Source organism: Malaclemys terrapin, chromosome 6 (assembly GCF_027887155.1).
Source record: "Malaclemys terrapin pileata isolate rMalTer1 chromosome 6, rMalTer1.hap1, whole genome shotgun sequence".
Lineage (NCBI taxonomy): Eukaryota > Metazoa > Chordata > Testudines > Emydidae > Malaclemys > Malaclemys terrapin.
In genome coordinates, this window is record NC_071510.1 from 121,236,252 (window position 1) to 121,253,771 (window position 17,520).

General features: G+C 44.1%; 1 protein-coding gene across 1 annotated transcript in view; it reads left to right on the plus strand.

The window, feature by feature from the left end:
* The window catches only part of LOXHD1 (lipoxygenase homology PLAT domains 1), a 289,678-nt gene that overhangs the window by 100,180 nt on the left and 171,978 nt on the right, over positions 1-17,520 (plus strand). The window contains exon 10 of the mRNA XM_054031209.1: positions 2,588-2,772. Within this exon, the coding sequence (XP_053887184.1) occupies positions 2,588-2,772 (185 nt within the window). The remainder of the gene's footprint in view (positions 1-2,587; positions 2,773-17,520) is intronic.

A 17,520-nucleotide genomic window follows, 5' to 3' on the forward strand; every position in this document is an offset into this window, starting at 1 on the left:
TGCCATCAATTCCAGTTGGTCATGCAGTCCATATGAAGGAAACCTATGACAACATGAAACAACTTTTGAGGTGCATAAACTATGACCAACATCAGTGGCAACTTTGTGGTGATTTGAAGGTTGTTGCTCTCTTGCTTGGTCTGCAGACTGGATACACAAAGTACTGCTGTTTTCTCTGTGAATGGGATAGTCGTGCAAGAGATTCCCACTACATCAAGAAAGATTGGCCACTCCAACAGTCATTGGAGCCTGGGAGGAAAAGTGTTCAGCACCCACCACTTGTTGAATCAAGGAAGATTTTGTTACCACCCTTACACATCAAGCTGGGTCTGATGAAGAACTTTGTCAAGGCCATTGACAAAACACAAGCAGCTTTCAAGTACCTCCGTGGAAAATTTCCAAGGTTAAGTGAAGCTAAGATAAAGGAAGGTGTCTTTGTTGGTCCTCAGATTCATGAACTTCTTCGAGATGATGCATTTGACCATGCACTGTGTGGCAAGGAAAAGATGTCATAGAAAGCCTTCCAGTTAGTGGCAATAAATTTTCTCGGAAACAACAAGGCAGACAACTACAGGTTGTTGATGGAAAACCTCCTCAAGGCATACAAAAGCCTTGGTTGCAACATGTCACTAAAGATACATTTTTTGCACTCTCATCTAGATTTTTTTCCACCGAACTGCGGAGCAGTGAGCGACGAGCACTGCGAGCGATTTCACCAGGACATTGCAACAATGGAGAAACGCTATCAGGGCAAATGGAGCCCATCAATGCTTGCAGACTATTGCTGGACAGTGACAAGAGATGAATTTAATGAATACAAGAGACAAGCCAAGAAATGCCGAGTAGACTCTGAATAGGACTAAACTATGTACATATAGTTTTTTGCCTTTTGTTTCATAATAAATTTTATTTATATAACCCTTTTCCTGATTTTTAAAGTGTTACATAAACAGGACAGGTGAAATATTATCATGTAAAGCAACCATAAACACATGAAAAGACCTAGGTTTACAATTTATGATTAAAACTCTACTATCTACACAAAATACATAGACATAAAATGTAAAAACTTAAATATCTTAGAAACAGTAGCCAATCAGTTGTTTTAATTGTCATATTTTAATTCAGCACATCAAAATACATAATAAATAGCACATTTTATCTCTGAAGCAGACGACTTCTCAAAAATTGTAGACCAGTGTTGCTTATCACTTGAGGTTCAGCCCCCCTGCTTTATAGACCAGTAAACCCCACAGAGCACGAGCTGGTGTCGCCAGGAGTTCTTGGCAGACTCCACAGCACTCTGCCGTACAGGAGCAGTCTCCCCAGGTACCAGTTGCAACACTTGGCCTGGCCACCTCTCCGTCAGATTTGAAGTGGCGTTGTGACCATGCAGCCACAGCAATGCTCTGGACTGCTCTGGTAGCAGCGATACTGATTTAGTATGGGACTGCTGCTTAAAAGTGACCAGGGCCTGGTTCCTTCCTGGCTCTGTGGCCGGTGGAACTTTGAACAAGTGCAAACACCTACAAGGGGCATTTGCCACCCTCATCCTCCCCAATCGGTGCCCCCGGCTCTTACCTTGTGTCATAACTATAAAGAGAAGGGTAACATCTGTCCTGTGTACAGTACTATAAAATCCCTCCTGGCCAGAGACTCCAAAATCCTTTTCCCTGTAAAGGGTTAAGAAACTCAGGTAACCTGGCTGGCATCTGACCTAAAGGACCAATAAGGGGACAAGATACTTTCAAATCTTGTGGGGGGAAGGCTTTTGTTTGTGTTCTTTGTTTGGGAGGGCGTTTGCTCTCGGGACTGAGAGGGACCAGACATCAATCCAGGTTCTCCACATCTTTCTAAACAAGTTTCTCCTATTTCAAACTTGTAAGTAAATAGCCAGGCAAGGCATGTTAGTTTTCCTTTGTTTTCTCAACTTGTAAATGTACCTTTTACTAGAGTGTTTATCTTTGTTTGCTGTACTTTGAACCTAAGACTAGAGGGGAGTCGTCTGAGCTCTTTAAGTTTGATTACCTGTAAGGTTAATTTCCATACTGATTTTACAGAGATGATTTTTACCTTTTTCTTTAATTAAAAGCCTTCTTTTTAAGAACCTGATTGATTTTTCCTTGTTTTAGATCCAAGGGGGTTGGATCTGTATTCACCAGGAGTTGGTGGGAGGAAGGAGGGGGAATGGTTAATTTCTCCTTATTTTAAGATCCAAGGGGGGTTGGAACTGTATTCACCAGGAGTTGGTGGGAGGAAGGAGGGGAATGGTTAATTTCTCCTTGTTTTAAGATCCAAAGGGTTTGGATCTGTATTCACCAGGGAATTGGTGAAAGGTTTCTCAAGGCTTCCCAGGGAAGGAATCCATTGGGAATGGTGGCAGCGGGACCAGAGCTAAGCTGGTAGTTAAGCTTAGAAGTTTTCATGCAGGCCCCTACATTTGTACCCTAAAGTTCAAGTGGGAATACAGCCTTGACACCTTGCCTAATATAAAATGTGCCACTGAATCAATGTGCTAGTTGCTGTCAAAAATCACACCAACCAATCCAAACTCTTAGGTATATTTTGTTCCTTCTTTGTGCTGTAGAATTGAGCATGACAACACAGGAATGAACGCAAGCTGGTTCCTGGACCGGGTGGTAGTGACTGACATGAACAGGCCTCACCTCCGTTTTTACTTTTCTTGCAACAACTGGCTGAGCAAGGATGAGGGCGATGGACTTTATGTCAGAGATCTGATGGGCAGCCTAAACCCCATGGATGTGCCCAAAGGTAAGTGTTTCTAGAGAAGCTGGATGATGTGGTTCATTGTCAGTAGAAGAGCAAGTGTAGTCCAGTCTAATTACACATCATTGGAAGAAAGATGGTCACAATTCCGACCATGAATATGAAGCATTTCCAAATTCTGATAGCATTCTACAAGCAGCCTTTCTATAGACTCCAACCTCTTCTCTGTAACTCTGCACCAGTTCTCGGATGCCTGGGGCAGAATGTGGATGATATCATGATTTAATTGGTGCCTATTTTTCAGAGTGTTTTAAGCTAATGATGTTGAAATGAGGCCAGCACAGCTTGCAAACCTGACAGGTACGCCCAAGCTGACATCAGTGTGTATGCCGGGGGGTGACATACAGTGTACGTAACATGAGTAGGGATCTGATCTGGGACCAAGATATGAAAGTTGAACCTGCGGACTAACCTGCAGGTTGTGTGTGTCACCTCCAACTGCTAATGGGCAACCTCAGGTTGAACTTCCCCGCCCATGCTGTGAGTATGCCAGTACAGTCTAGATTTGGGCATGGAGATTGAACTAGCCTCTCCCCCTTAGACTGGCTTTGAGGGAAGGGCAAAGGCACATTGGTTGGGCTGTGGGTGGGGGAAGCTTGTGCTTCTGTTACATACCAAACGTCTTCAGCGGAGAAGTAATGGACTTCTTGCTCCAATGCTGTCAATCGGGCCTTTGTGCCTTGGTTTCCACATATGTAAAATTGGGATAATACTTACTCCACCTTCATAAAGTGCTTTGAGATCCTCCAGTGATAGGTGTTTGGCAGGGGGTATGTGAACCCCACACCGGCCAGGAAGGGTTAATGAGCTGCTGTGGGCTCAGTCAGCCTCACTCACTTCACCTGCTTGAGCTGTCAGGCTTGGAATGGGTCACTCAGTTGGGGACAGACAGGGTGGGAGAGCCGGCTGACAGCTCCCAAGCCATGTGAGAAGCCTGCGTGGGGAGCTGATTAGCAGACGTCAGACAGCCACAGCCTGCCTGCGGGAGGGTAGGTCTGACACCAGCTGTTAGTCTGAGGTTTCCCAGGTGGTGGGCGTTAAGGCAAGCTGCTGCAGCCGGGGTCTGCCTGAAAGGAAGGGGGCTGAAAACCGAGCCCAGCAGAGCTGAAGGTTCTTTTGGTTTGGGGTGATGTTGAACCTGGCCTTGGGACATGTCTACACTGCAGCTGGGCGCCTCCCAGCCCGGGTAGACAGACTCGAGCTGGCACGTTAAGAACAGTAGTGCGGACGCCGGGGCTCTGGCACAGACTCGGGCTGGCCTCCCGGGGTCAGGTGGACTCAAGAGCCTGAGCTGCTGCCTGAGCCACAATGACCACACTGCTATTTTTAGCACACTGGCTCGAGCCCCACTAGTGTGAGTCCGGCCGCCTGGGCTGAGTGGCTCAGTCCCAGGTGCAGTGTTGAAGTCTCTGAGTGACTGGGCAGGAGGGCTAAGCCACATCCATAACTGATGTGCGCTGAAGAGTCCATTGGGGAAACTGAGGAAGGGCTTCTGCAGTGCCACGCCATGCCTTGAGGGGCACGCAGGGATGGCACCTCCCCCATAGTGCTGTTTAAGTGCAAATTATTATTGTTCTTATGGTGGCTAGGGTTCCATCAGAAGTGACCTGAGGGAGATAATCTATTCTTCCTGTTACTAAGGCCGTAACACAGATTGTTCTTGCACTGTGTTCTTAAAGAGTTTTGTCCTTCTAATGAGTTGGGTCCTTCTAAGGGAGGTTTTCGTGCATGAAAGAAATATGACATATGCTTTAATACTCAAAAGTGAGTAAAAATGCATGTGGGAGCCATTTATAAGAGCAGGACCCTGCAGGATCTGAATGAGACAATGTCTGGAGGCACTCAGCCAAAAATCTATCCAGTGACTACATACCTCCCATTGTGACTGTGTGCTCTGATATGTTTTGCTGCTTCTATATTCCATTTATTCTGTGAACTTGAAGAGTTCATGGTACTTTAGAGGGATTGGGGGGAGGTAGCATATGATTCAAAGCAGTGCTCAATCAAAGAGAGATCCCGCAAGGGCAAGCAAACTGCCTAAGCTGTTTCTCAGTGGATCCTTTACATGACACAACCATTTCTTTGAATCCAGTATTGTTCCTTTTTGGGGTGGCTGACTCAAATTTAAGTGTGTGATTTCCTGCACCCTCTTCAAAGGCCCGTCTCTCTGCTTCTGTGCATGTACACAGTCAAGAGGGATGGAAAAGGCTCATGGACCAGACCCTCAGCTGATGTAAATCAACATTGTGCCACTAATTTCAGTGGAGCTATCTTGACTTTCACCATATGATGATCTAGTCCCATGTGCTTATCAGTCTAATGAAGTGGTTTTATATTCTGTACTGGCCGATGACACTGTATTTGGCACTGTACATACAGAATGGATGTAAATAACATGATTGCAGTCCCAAGGAACTCGCACAGGTACAGGGAGAGAGGCAGCAGAAATTTCTACAGAAACGTTTGCCATCATGTCATCTATTTAGCTTATTTTATCTGCTAGAAAATCATCCTTTGAAATTCTGCAACCTGTAAATGACACAATTGTCCAGATGAACCTGGGGAGTTGGATCTAGTCCAAAAATGAGAGTGAAATGAGGGAAGGATTGGATGCCTTCCAGGCACTAGCTATGAATTTGTAACAGAAGAGGACTAGCTCAGCCGTCTTAGGTTGCAATTCCCCTTGAACCATAATTAATGAAAGATAAGCATTCACAGGCTGCTGAGGTGAACTGTCAACCTGTCAAACATTAATGTAAATTTATCTGAATCATGAACGTCTGAAATGAGATTGTGGTATGATTTTCCTTGTACACACAAGCTGTTTGCCCTAAGAGTATTTTTTTTTTTAATCTCAAAAGGATGAAACAGAGACGTTTAATCCTGGCTCACTGGTATTTTCCAGGCTACTAGGCAAATGAATAATTATGTGCACAGGTGATATTGTGTGTGTGTGTGTGTGTGTGTGGCTAAAGATTAGTCATTCCCGACGAAAGCCATGTTCTGATTGGCAGAATACAAGACAGGAATTCTTGTCTCTGATGAATTTCCTGATCCTTCTGTTCTTGTTTCATGTATCGTTTTTTTCCCCTCTTGGGAGCCTTCAGTCCTTCTTTGTGAACATTCTAGGCACAGATGCTGGAGACAGGTTTTTCTTACTCTTCTCTCCACCTACAACTGCAGTAGTGACCTGATAAATTTTCCTGTGGCATACAGACTCTCATCCTCCCTTTTTCTCCACCCCCTTTCCCACACCATATTCAACTGGCTCTCTCCTATGGTCTTTGTCTGGAGGTTTCCCTCACCTTTCGCTATTGATGGTTTATTTTTCAGTCATGAAATACATAGGTGACTGCTAAGAAGTGCAGGTTTTCTGTCACTTGTCTGAGATCTGGACTGTAGGAAACAATGCATTGTGATGGGGAGACTTCCGTGATTTTTGCAGAATTTCAGTATTTTTCTGTAGAGTATTCACCTTGCAACAGCCTCTCTACTCTGTATATGGTGTGGTGTTACAGCCTTACTATAAACACACTGGTTTTCACTTGCAGAGGGATTCCTTCTGGATGGAATTCACCCCTGTGCATAGTCCTGTTAACACCTAACCCCTCAGAACAGGGATTTAAGTAGTGCCATAGGCCTTCTGCACAGGGCTGGGGGAGGGAAATTTCACCCTCTCTCTTACAAAATCAGAATTCCAGCCAGAGTGCAACGGGATCTCCAGAGCTGCCATTTCCTTGATACCGTGCTGAGAAGCTGCAACTCCCAGATTCATAAGTGCCGACATCCAGTTTCTTTTGTTGTGTTGATTTACACATTGTTAGATTTTTAAAATCTTTCTTTCAGAGTAAGTCCTTACCTGTGTTACTAACAGATTATTAAAATCCGATGTATTGTTACAAATCACATGTTTATGCTCTGTGTTTATTTGCTGTGTTCCATTCAGCTTGAACAATGACGAGACTAGTCAGTTTCTAGTTAGTTTTTGACTTCTGGTTCTCATGCACTAGCAAATTCTGCCGGGTTCCGGTTATAAATCCCTACAAGCACCAGTACAAGAACCTGGATAGACAGATTGAAATGACTGTTACGATGGAAATGAGGGTTTCAAAAACATTACATGATTTCTATTAACGGTAGGCGTTTAAAAACTTAAACAAAACAAAACATTAAAACTGCAATGACCTCCCCCTAAACTTTGAGCCTGAACCACCTGACCGAGTCATTTGAAAGTGGGGCAGTTAGAGAATCAGATCAGGCCAAGTAAAATAGTTACAGGTCTGTCGCATCTTACGCGCATTTAACATGCGCGATTTCAGCTTTACGCGGTCGGCAAAAACAAAAACAAAACCGAAAAAAAGAGGAAAAATAACGATTCTGCCTGCCATTACACTCAATGTAATTTTGATTATACGCAATTTTGACTTTACGCGCTGACTGCGGAACGTAACCCCAGCATAAGATGCGACAGACTTGTATTGCGATTCTGCCCGCCATTTACATAGCCCCTTTTGTTCCTTGTGCTCCACGCTATCCTCTCACCTCACTCTTCCCTTCATCTATTTAACTCATTCTTGGCTTAATGCCTTTTGCCTTGTCACCCCTGATGCTTCCATCAGTTTCCAAGTGTGACGGATTCCTCCAGGGGTGCCATCTGGAACTGAGGCACCACTGAGACCCCCAACCTGCCAGTGGGGTACTACTGAGATGGGTTCCCCCCAGGGTGCCACCTGGAACCGGGGCACCACTGAGAACTAGGCTCCCTCTCACACTGTACTGCTGTGACAAGCTGCAAAGCCCTCCAGCCTGCACTTTCACCAGCATACATACAGGTAGGGACATACTGTGACAGTGTACCCCATAAGGTTTTATGGGGAGGGGGTGCTCCTAAATGTATGTATGACATAACTGGAATATGTTTTGTGCTGCCTGTGCCATGTAATATATCTCTGTAAAGGTTATGGTTTACTATATCTATTCATCCTATTTGTACATATATATCATTTTCTACTTGAGGTTAAGAATATGGGCTGTATGCTTGCTTGGTTTCTAGGTAAGCTTTGGGAGGCATTTGGTCAGCTTCTTTAGGAAGGAATTCGCCAGGTTAAGTACCTGATCAGGAAACACTTGGAGAACAATGCATCTTGTAATGCTCCAATCCACATAAGAAGTCTTCCTGGAGACATGCAAGATACCATGTGGACAATGGCTTCGGCCTGTAAAGACTGAGTCATGCAGGGACATGTGACTTGCCCAGGTGACTCCAGAACTCCATCTTGGAGCTGGACTTTGCATAGGAGGGAGGAGGAGGGTCTCCACCCACAAGAGAGTCTATTTAAACCCGTGGGAGACCCCACCATTTGGTCTTCAGCTGGCTAAGGAAGGAACCTCTCCACCCCCTCAGGATACTTGAAGGGAACTGGAACAAAAGACAGTAACTACAGGGGGTGTGAGTGATTGCTGGACCCAGGCTAAAAGGAGATTAGCCTGTAAAAGGGAACATTCTGGAACTGGTGAGGAACTTACCTGTATTTAGTTTGATTAGACATAGATTTGGGCATTTTATTTTATTTTACTTGTTGACTTACTTTGTTCTGTTACTACTTAGAACCACTTAAAACCTACTGTCTGTATTTAATAAAATCACTTTTTATTTAGTAATTTACTCAGAGTATGTATTAATACCTGGGGGAGCAAACAACTGTTCATATCTCTCTATCAGTGTTATAGAGGGCGAACAATTTATGAGTTTGCCCTGTATGAGCTTTATGCAGGGTAAAACGGATTTATTTGGGTTTAGACCCCATTGGGAGTTGAGCATCTGAGTGCTAGAGACAAGCACACTTCTGTGAGCTGTTTTCAGGTAAACTTGCAGGTTTGGGGCAAGTGATTCAGACCCTGGGTCTCCTTTTGCTCCTGAGCTAAGATTCCCATATGCTTCACTCCAACTTAGATAAAGCAAAAACAAGTTTATTAACTACAAAAGATAGATTTTATGTGACTGTAAGTGATAGCAAACAGATCAAAGCAGATTAGTTTGCATTTTTTGTTTATTTGCTAGGTAATCTTAATATACTAAATAGATTGGAAATGAATAGCAGATTCTCACCCAGAGATGATACAAGCAGTCTGCAGATTCTTAAGGGGCAAACTGCACTTGCTTTACAGATTGGAATCCGCAGGTGTTTCATTCACAGGCTAGAAATCCCTTTAGCCTGGGTCCAGCACTTCTCCCAGTTCAGTCTTTGTTCCTCAGGTATTCCCAGGAGTCTTCCTGTGTGGGGAGTAAAGAACACCAGATGATGTCACTCCCTGCCTTACATAGCTTTTGCATATGGTGGGAACCCTTTGTTCCTAAAGCTTGGTTCCCAGACCAGTCTGTGGAAAAACACTGATAGAGTCTAGAGACATGTGGTCTCATCACATGTCCTTGTAGAGTCAATATTTGGAGGCTGTTTGTAGCATTCTCATTCTCCTAAGGTCTATTGTTTTTAACTAATGGCCCATTGCCTGGAATAGGCCCTTCCCCACCCACTATCTGGACTGAAAACATCTTGTCTAGTGGGCATTTCCCAGGTGTTGGGTACATTGGAAATACAGATACATAGTCAATATTCATAACTTCAGATACAAAAATGATACATGCATACAAATAGGATAATCATATTTAGCAAATCATAACTTTTCCAATGACGCCTCACGTGGCATAGCTTGCATAAAATACATCATAATTATGCTATAATCATATCATAATAACATCACTATGAAAAATATGGGGTGCTGTGTCACACCAAACACCACCTCTCTTTCCCCAGATCCTTCCTTAAGACCCATTTCTTTCACAAAAATGTTCCAGGACTGGAAAATCTGATCTCCAGGATTGGGGCATTCATGTGCCAGCAGGCTAAATGACCTTAGGTGAAATCCTGGCCTCACTGGAGCCAATAGGAGTTTTGCCATTCACTTCAATTTGGCCAATTTACGTCTTGTCTTTATGGCCTGACCAAAAACCTACTAAGGTCAAGGGAACCTTTCCATTGATTTCAGTAGTCTTTGATCAGAGCCTTTGTGTGTGTGTTTATAGCACTGCAAGGCCTCGCTATGTTTTCTCTATGGCAGTAGGTTGAATTGTGGTGGGGATTGGATTGAGAGGGAGTTGGTGAGTTTGGAAAGGTTGTTGGCTCAGTCATCAAGCTAGTTGGAGGCTAGTGTATATTTTAAGAACTGATCTGTAGAAGCACCTCAAGCTTTGGAGGGGCCCATTTAAAAAAAAAATCTAACTAAATAAAAATGAACAATAAAGATGGTTAAAAATGCGACCAAAATCCATATTTTTACTCCATGAACATTTTATTGAAAAATGTGGGCAAAGTTTCAAAAAGCAATGATCAGTTTAAATAATTAAAAATAGAGATTCTCAAAGGGTGTTAGTAGTGGCTGTGATAGCTCAGTGACTGTATTTATTGGTCTAATGAAGAGGGATCATCTGAAGCTCCCTGCTGAATGACCTGAGTTCCTGAGGCCTGGTTTACACTACAGAGTTAGGTCGACACAAGGCAGCTTACATCGACCTAACTATGGAAGTGTCTACACTTAAATTTCGCTCTCGCCAACGTAACTGCCCCACTATGCCGACTGACCTCCACCTCCACGAGTGGAGTAGAGTCGAGGTAAATGTAGTTAGGTCAACACCGTGTCAGTGTAGACACTGCGTTGCGTATGTCAACTGTTACTGGCTTTTAGGAGCCTTCCTACAATGCCCCCGCACTGAAAGTACAATCAATACAAGTGCTCCTGGTGACAACGCGCACCACCAACAAAAGAAGCAAAGTGTAGACAGACACAAGTGATGGAATTACTGTGGCGGCTGTATGCCGATGTAAGTTAGGGCGACTTAATTTTGTAGTGTAGACACGGCCTCGAGGAGAATATGTCACATTTAATGTGCCTGTCAGAAGAACTTCTTTATCCTCTCCCAGCTCCCTGATCTATAAACACAGTGCCATAGGCCCATGGTCCTTTGACAAGTATGTTGCTACAGATTCTTATTTACCTAAACACTGCTGTGGGTAGCCTGGATTAATTTACAGCATAGATATTAATTGCAAGGATGGGATCTTGTTCAACCTTATGTTGTTTCCCTTCATGAATTCTTAGGGTTGTGTGACTGCAACCGAACCTTACACAAAGGATCTTATCTAAACTGAAGTCAATGGGAGGCTTTCCATTGGTGTCAATGGCTTTGGCCCAAACACCCATTAGGAAATGAAATTGCTGCCAACTTTCAGTGGATTGAGAATAGTAACATTAGGACATAATCCATGGCTCCTGGTGTACTGCTAAAGCACCAGTGTTTGGAACTCTTTTGGATTGAGGAGAAGCATTGCCAAACAAAACATGGGAGCACCTTCGCTGCCCAGCCTGCATTCGAGGTGGCAGGAGCCTCTCACCTTGCTTTGGAACTATCCCCAGGGCTGCTGATGTTCTCTTCCCTGTTTAGGTGAAGCTCAAAGCAGCACTGGCAGGCTCTGGAAAAAGCTGTGTCCAGACCTCCTCAGCTGGATGGAGGAGCCATCTGGTTCCTCGTGTGTCCACATCAAAAAAATCAGCACCAACATTGAAACCAGTTGGCTCCTTGTTGGCAGTCTGAACAGAAAGCCAAGGACTGAATTGTCACAGATGTTGAACTGCCTTGCCATTCCCCGGAGAGGTCCATCTTGGGCAGTACTGAGAAATATTGGTAGGGAGTGAGAAGAAATTTGTACTGTCATTGTCTGTGATGTACCTATTCTGTGGTTTAATGGACAGTGCTGTCAATCCAAAACCTTTTGCCTTTTCACTGTGGTTTTGTCTAGATTAAGAAAAGTGGCTGGCGTTTACTAACATGCTAGCTAAACATGGCCTGATCATGACCTTTCCCCTTGTGAAGCCACAGGTTAATCATTTTAACCTCAATTTAGCTGATCGAGGTCTGCCCTAGGCTTTCCATCACATAACTCTAGCCTACCTGCACACTAGGGATAAGGTCGTGGTTAGGCCAGGGTTATCTAGTGCATGTTAGCAGACCATGACCTAACCCAGATCTCTTTTTCTAATCTAGATAAATCCTGTAAAACATTCTTTTACAAAGAGAAAACAAGGAAACTAATTTTCAAAAGGGCATTTTACTTTTCTAAGCTGTAAAACCAATAAAGAAGTATAATCACCCATAAATAACCTTAGACTTTGCATAGTTTAAGTTAATGCTGAATTATAGGTCATAACATTTTCATGAAATCCTGCCAACTTGGCTATTCCAAACGGGTTCAGAACTAAAGACTGGTCTCCAACTGGCTCCTAGGCCGTTAAAACTCCAAAGTTGCTAAAGATCAAACACAATCGGCAATAAATGTTGCAGATAACAGTTTATGCAACCCCTGACAAGGCTGCATATTTAGAATAGGAGAAAACTATTACTGTACCCTGTGTGTGAGCTAAAATGATCTAACTGTTCCATTTGCTTAATTAGTGATAACTCTTGCTTTGGGAAAAGTTTAATCTTATCCAGCTTATTAATAATAAATTTGTTTACAATGGAGCTGTATTATGCCTCAGAAATCTAAAAGGGCTATTGAACAAACATGTAATTCTTTTTGCTAGGAAGCAGATGTAATGCATTGTTCATCAGAAACTTGAGGGAGGAAGCAGCCAGCGTAATTTAGTGTATATATTATCCTCTAAGTTAAAAGGACCAGGAGTTGCTCACTGATTTATATTATTATTTTTATTATTTGGCAAAAATTGAATATTATAAATAAAGATTAGCCATATCTGTGACTACTTCCAAGTAATACAGCTGCCTAAGTTGCTTCCCTAAAAGAACACATCTGGCAACAAGAAATTGAGTCATTATGGATGGGAACTAATGACGAATCCTCCAAGTGAGTTTCTGTATGTGAGCACTCTGCTTAATTTTTTTTGGCCAGTATTCCTGTAATAGTAAATTATTGAAGTTCAGCTGACCAAACTGAATATTGACATGGGTCTGTTACTTCTTCACATGCTTTCATAGCCACTTGTTGGTACGTTCTTGTGTAGGGTGAAGGTAGTGAGATCAACCAAGGAGATTGGGATTGAGTCCCTCAACAATCAGAGGAAAAGGAAGACCATGATCAGTAAGGACCATAGAATACATTTTCTTCAAATTTTATTATGGTTGGAATTTATCTCCAAAAAGAGACCAAACCACCCAGAACTTGTTTGTCTGGATGCACATCAGTATATGCAAGATTAAAATGTGTTAGCTAATCTGTGAGTGTTTGAGTCGAGTCTAGCCACAATCTGCGCTATTCAAAGACTAAGAATGAGGTTTGCTTGTTTGTTTTTTGCTAGGAGGAAGCAAACTCCCTTTTGTTATGTTTTAATATTAGCCAATTTGAGGAATTATGAGTTCTTGACGCAGTTAGGGCTTGAAAAGGCCCTCAGTCCAGCAAAGCACTTAAGCATGTGCTTAAATCCATCCTGATTCAAAGCAAAGCACATGCTCAAATGCAAAATATCTTAAATTGTGGCCAGTATTTCTTAATAATAGGCACAGTGCTACAAGCAATGGTATAGCAAAGCTCTTTGGACTTGGACTTGAGATACAATTTGGTGTGATCCTGTTAGATTTTTGGCTTGATTTTGCAAACTCTCTTTATGCAGAATTCCCATTGAGTTTAACAGGAGTTTTGCACATACTAGGGTTGCTGGATTGTGACTTTAAGTGAGGCTGAACTAATGAAAAACAATGAGAATCTTTGAAAGCTGTGAGAGTTAAGTAAAACTAAAGGAACTCGCCTCAATACACCAGTGCTTCATCTGTAGATTGCTTCTGATGAACTGTTTCGCAGGAATGTCCCTATTGGGTTCCATATACGCTCAGCATTTTGATGGAGATGAAGTGGGTGAAGTAATATATTTTATTGAACCAATTTCTGTGGACCAACATAAGTTGATTCAATAAAAGATATTACCTCATCCACCTTGTCTCTCTCATATCCTGGGACCAACATGGGACCAACAACAGCACTGCAAAAAACATTTTGCTGCATGTTTTAATTTCATACTGAGGCCACACCTGTTGGGGCTTGATCTTGTGGTCTCTGGGCTGCACAATGCTGAAATGAACAGCTGAATTAAACACAAGAGGGTATTGGGCAAAAGGAGAATAGTCGTAATACTCAATGGAGGAAACAATCATTTTCCTTTTACTGTTAAGGTTTTGTTGCATAATAGCAATCATCTCTATTGCTCTGGAGCATACTCAGAGCAAAAAACTTCTGAGATTAATTAGCTTTGTTTCAGGGTTGCTTCAGACTCAGCAGCTGTTTCTAATTGTATGTACTGCAAAATAATAGAAATACTCTCTGGAGTTTCTTCCCTACTAATACTGCATTTTGATAGGGTGATAGTCTCCACTCGTGGTCAAATTCAGTTAATAGGAAAGCATCACTGAACTCTTCATAAACATCCCCGGTCCTCCAAATGCTCTTGTACCTCCGAATACACAACCAGTCTGAATTCCCAGTTCAAATATTCAGTTGAAGAAGCTAATGACAGACTATGAAAGCTGCCGTTCATTACCAAGGATAGTCGTCAGTTACTCTTGACAGGAATTAATTTTCGGAGGCACAGAAACGACCTGCTGATCTAATGACTTCCACGTTTTTCTTGCGGGGACAGGGGAAACGATCTTTTATTGGACAGTGTGCAGTGTTTTTATGCAGCAAAAAGCCAAACCTTTCCAAAGGTGCTGGAACAATTTGTATAGTAGGGGTGCGGAGAGCCGCTGACTGTAAACCCTGTATCTGATGGAATCTCCTTCCAGCCAGGGCGTGCAGCAGCACCCCTAATTCCATCTCTCTCTCTGGGAGACTGAGCCAACTCCTCTTGAGCTCAAGGGGAGTTTTTCCATTGACTTTAGTGGTAGTTGTTCTGGGTTCTTGTTGTCTGTCTCACTCTGCCTGTTGTATGGCCCCTATTATTTGTAGTCAGCAGGGAACAATTATCACCCTCCTTTCACAGTGAGTTATTGAGGCACAGAGGGTGGGATTCACAAAGGTGCTTAGTCACCTAAGCCCCCAGACTTAGGCACCAATGTCCCGATTTTAGGTGCCACTGCGATCCATAAAACCCCTGCTCGGCTGCCACCAAACCCTGTGGGCGCCTAAACTTGCTTGGCACCTACATTTTTGTGGTAAAAGTTGCCTAGGTTCCTTTGTTTCTGCCTCCGAGTATGTGTACTGCAGCCTTACTCAGGCTGTCTGGACACCTATCTCCTGCCTAAGTCCCAGAATGAATCATGAACCAGGGGAAGATCGGTGTGACAGGTTCCCCCGGGGTGACACCTGGAACTGGGGTACCACTGAGCCCTCTGACCCACCAGCCTGCGCTCCCTTTCACATTATACTGCTGTGACAAGCAGCAAAGCCCTCCAGCCTGCACTTTCACCAGCATTCACACAGGTAGGGACATACCCGGCGGCAGTTACACACAGGCTCTCTAACCACCAGCTTCCCAGCCTAGGACCCCCAGAGCAGTACTGTCCTGCCCTAGTCAAATCTGGCCAGTATATGGGTTTAATACCCAGTCCACCTCTGCCTCAATGTGAAGAGGAGAATGGAGGATGCAAACACCCCAACTGAGTGCCCTAACCACTGCGCTAGGGGTGAAAAAGGTCCTCCTCCTTGTCCTCTCCTTCCTCATCTCCCCACCTCCCCGAGCTGTTTTGTGTAGATCTAGGCAGTCTCTGAGCACGCCTGCTGCCATAGTCGCTGACTTTCTTTTATTTTTCCCCAGGCGTACTCCATCCCCACTCAGCCTGACCCGCCACTACTTCATCCCTCCCTCTAATGCCTCGCTCTTGCTCCGCCTCTTCCCATCCCCACTCCACCCCCTCCCCCATGGTCCCACCCTTGCTCCACCTCTTCCTGCTCCCGCTCCACCCCCCGCCCTGAGGCCCCCACCTCTGGCTGCTCTCTGCTCTCCCCCAAACCCCTCCCCCAGCTGCCAAACAGATGATCAGTGGAACCCCCCAAACAGCTGATTGGGGGCGGGCTGCCAAACAGCTAATAGCAGGGCTCTGCAGAACAGCTGTGGCTGGTGGGTGCTGAGCACCCACTATTTTTTTCCATGGGTGCTCCAGCCCCAGAGCACCTATCTTCCCCCAGCTCGTTACTTGCTAGCAGAAAGAGGCACCTCCCTGAAGTCTGGACTTAGGCACCTATCTCTGAGAGCAGGTTGGAGCTTAGCACCTACTCTCTCATTGGTGTCTCCCATTAGCTAGCTTAGGCAGTTTTCTTCTTAGCATGTGCTGGCTTTTGTGAATCACATTCGAAGGCATCTGTCTGTCTCCAGTCATTGTATAGGGAGCCTAGGTACCTAACTCAGGCTCTGTGAATCGCGCTGTGTTCCTGTGATTTTCTCAGCACCTAAAAACTGTTGCGATGCTCAGTGCCGAATTGCCTAGGTCTCTTTATGACCAGAGAGAGAAATTGACTTTTTGAAGGTCACATAAAGAATCTATGGCAAAGCTAGGAATTGAACTCCCATCACCTGAGTCACAGGCCAGTGCCTGGCCCAGGCTTCCTTCTTCCTCTAGGGTGAATTATTCTGCTTTTCAGATTAGTTATGATTCAATTTCTAGCGCTGCCATAAAGCTGGAGTGCCAGCAAATCACAGGCAACAGGGCTGGCTCGTTTCTGCACACTCCACTGCGTCTTTATGGATCCCAAACACGCGGTGGAGTAACAGTCACAGCGTTCGTCAATCTGGGGATGCCTTTTAACAGACTACTCCCATGACTGTGTTTGTAAAATGGAATTAAAATGATTAGAAGTCATCTAGCCAGGTAATCACAACGCTGCCCAGGGTTAGGTCTCTGGCTTTTTACCCAGCGTGTTATATATCAGATGGCTGTGCCATTGCTTGATTGTTTGACGCCCTGCTGGTAACCTGCCACATTGCAGGTCATGCACAAGGAAGCTAGTCAGAAATGTATAATGGAGAGCATCACCGAGCACAGTGGGAGATGATAGCTTTAAGTAATGAAGCATGATCTTCCCTGCTTATTGCAATAGATGAGTTTGGCAGCTTGTGCTTGAGGGCGCCATCTAGTGGCTGAAATAAGATTTAGCTAAAACTATTAGCCGCCCTCTCCTCCCTCCAGCACTTTCTGTTGTTTTTTTTTTTTAAAGTATTGCTGAGATTCCCTCTTATGGAATTTCAGGAGACAGACTTCATACCTCCAATGAGTAACTGACAGCTAAATGAACTATATAGTTAGTGGAATAGTGTGGCAGGACAGAATGGGCATCTGGTCAATATCAATTTGCCAGTGGAAGGAGGGACTGAGTTTAAGCTGAAAGGAAAATAACGAAGTGGTTTTCAAATTTCTGAATGGACTGGGATGGATCCATAAGTTGTCCACGGCTACGGGTGCCTGGAAGTAAGAATAGTTTAGAACAAGTAGGGATGGATGGACAAGTAGGGATGGAGTGACTCAATGGAACCTGTGAAATGCATTATTTATTTGTATTACGGGGGGTGAGGGGGCGGGAGGGGGCGAAAAGCCCCAGCCAAGATCAAGGCTCCATTGCATTTAGTGCTGGATGTATTCCATAGTAAGGGACAGTTCCTACTCCAAAGAGTACAATTTAACTAGACAAGAGGGGGAAAAGGGGGATTTACACATGGAGAACTGATACCCAGAGA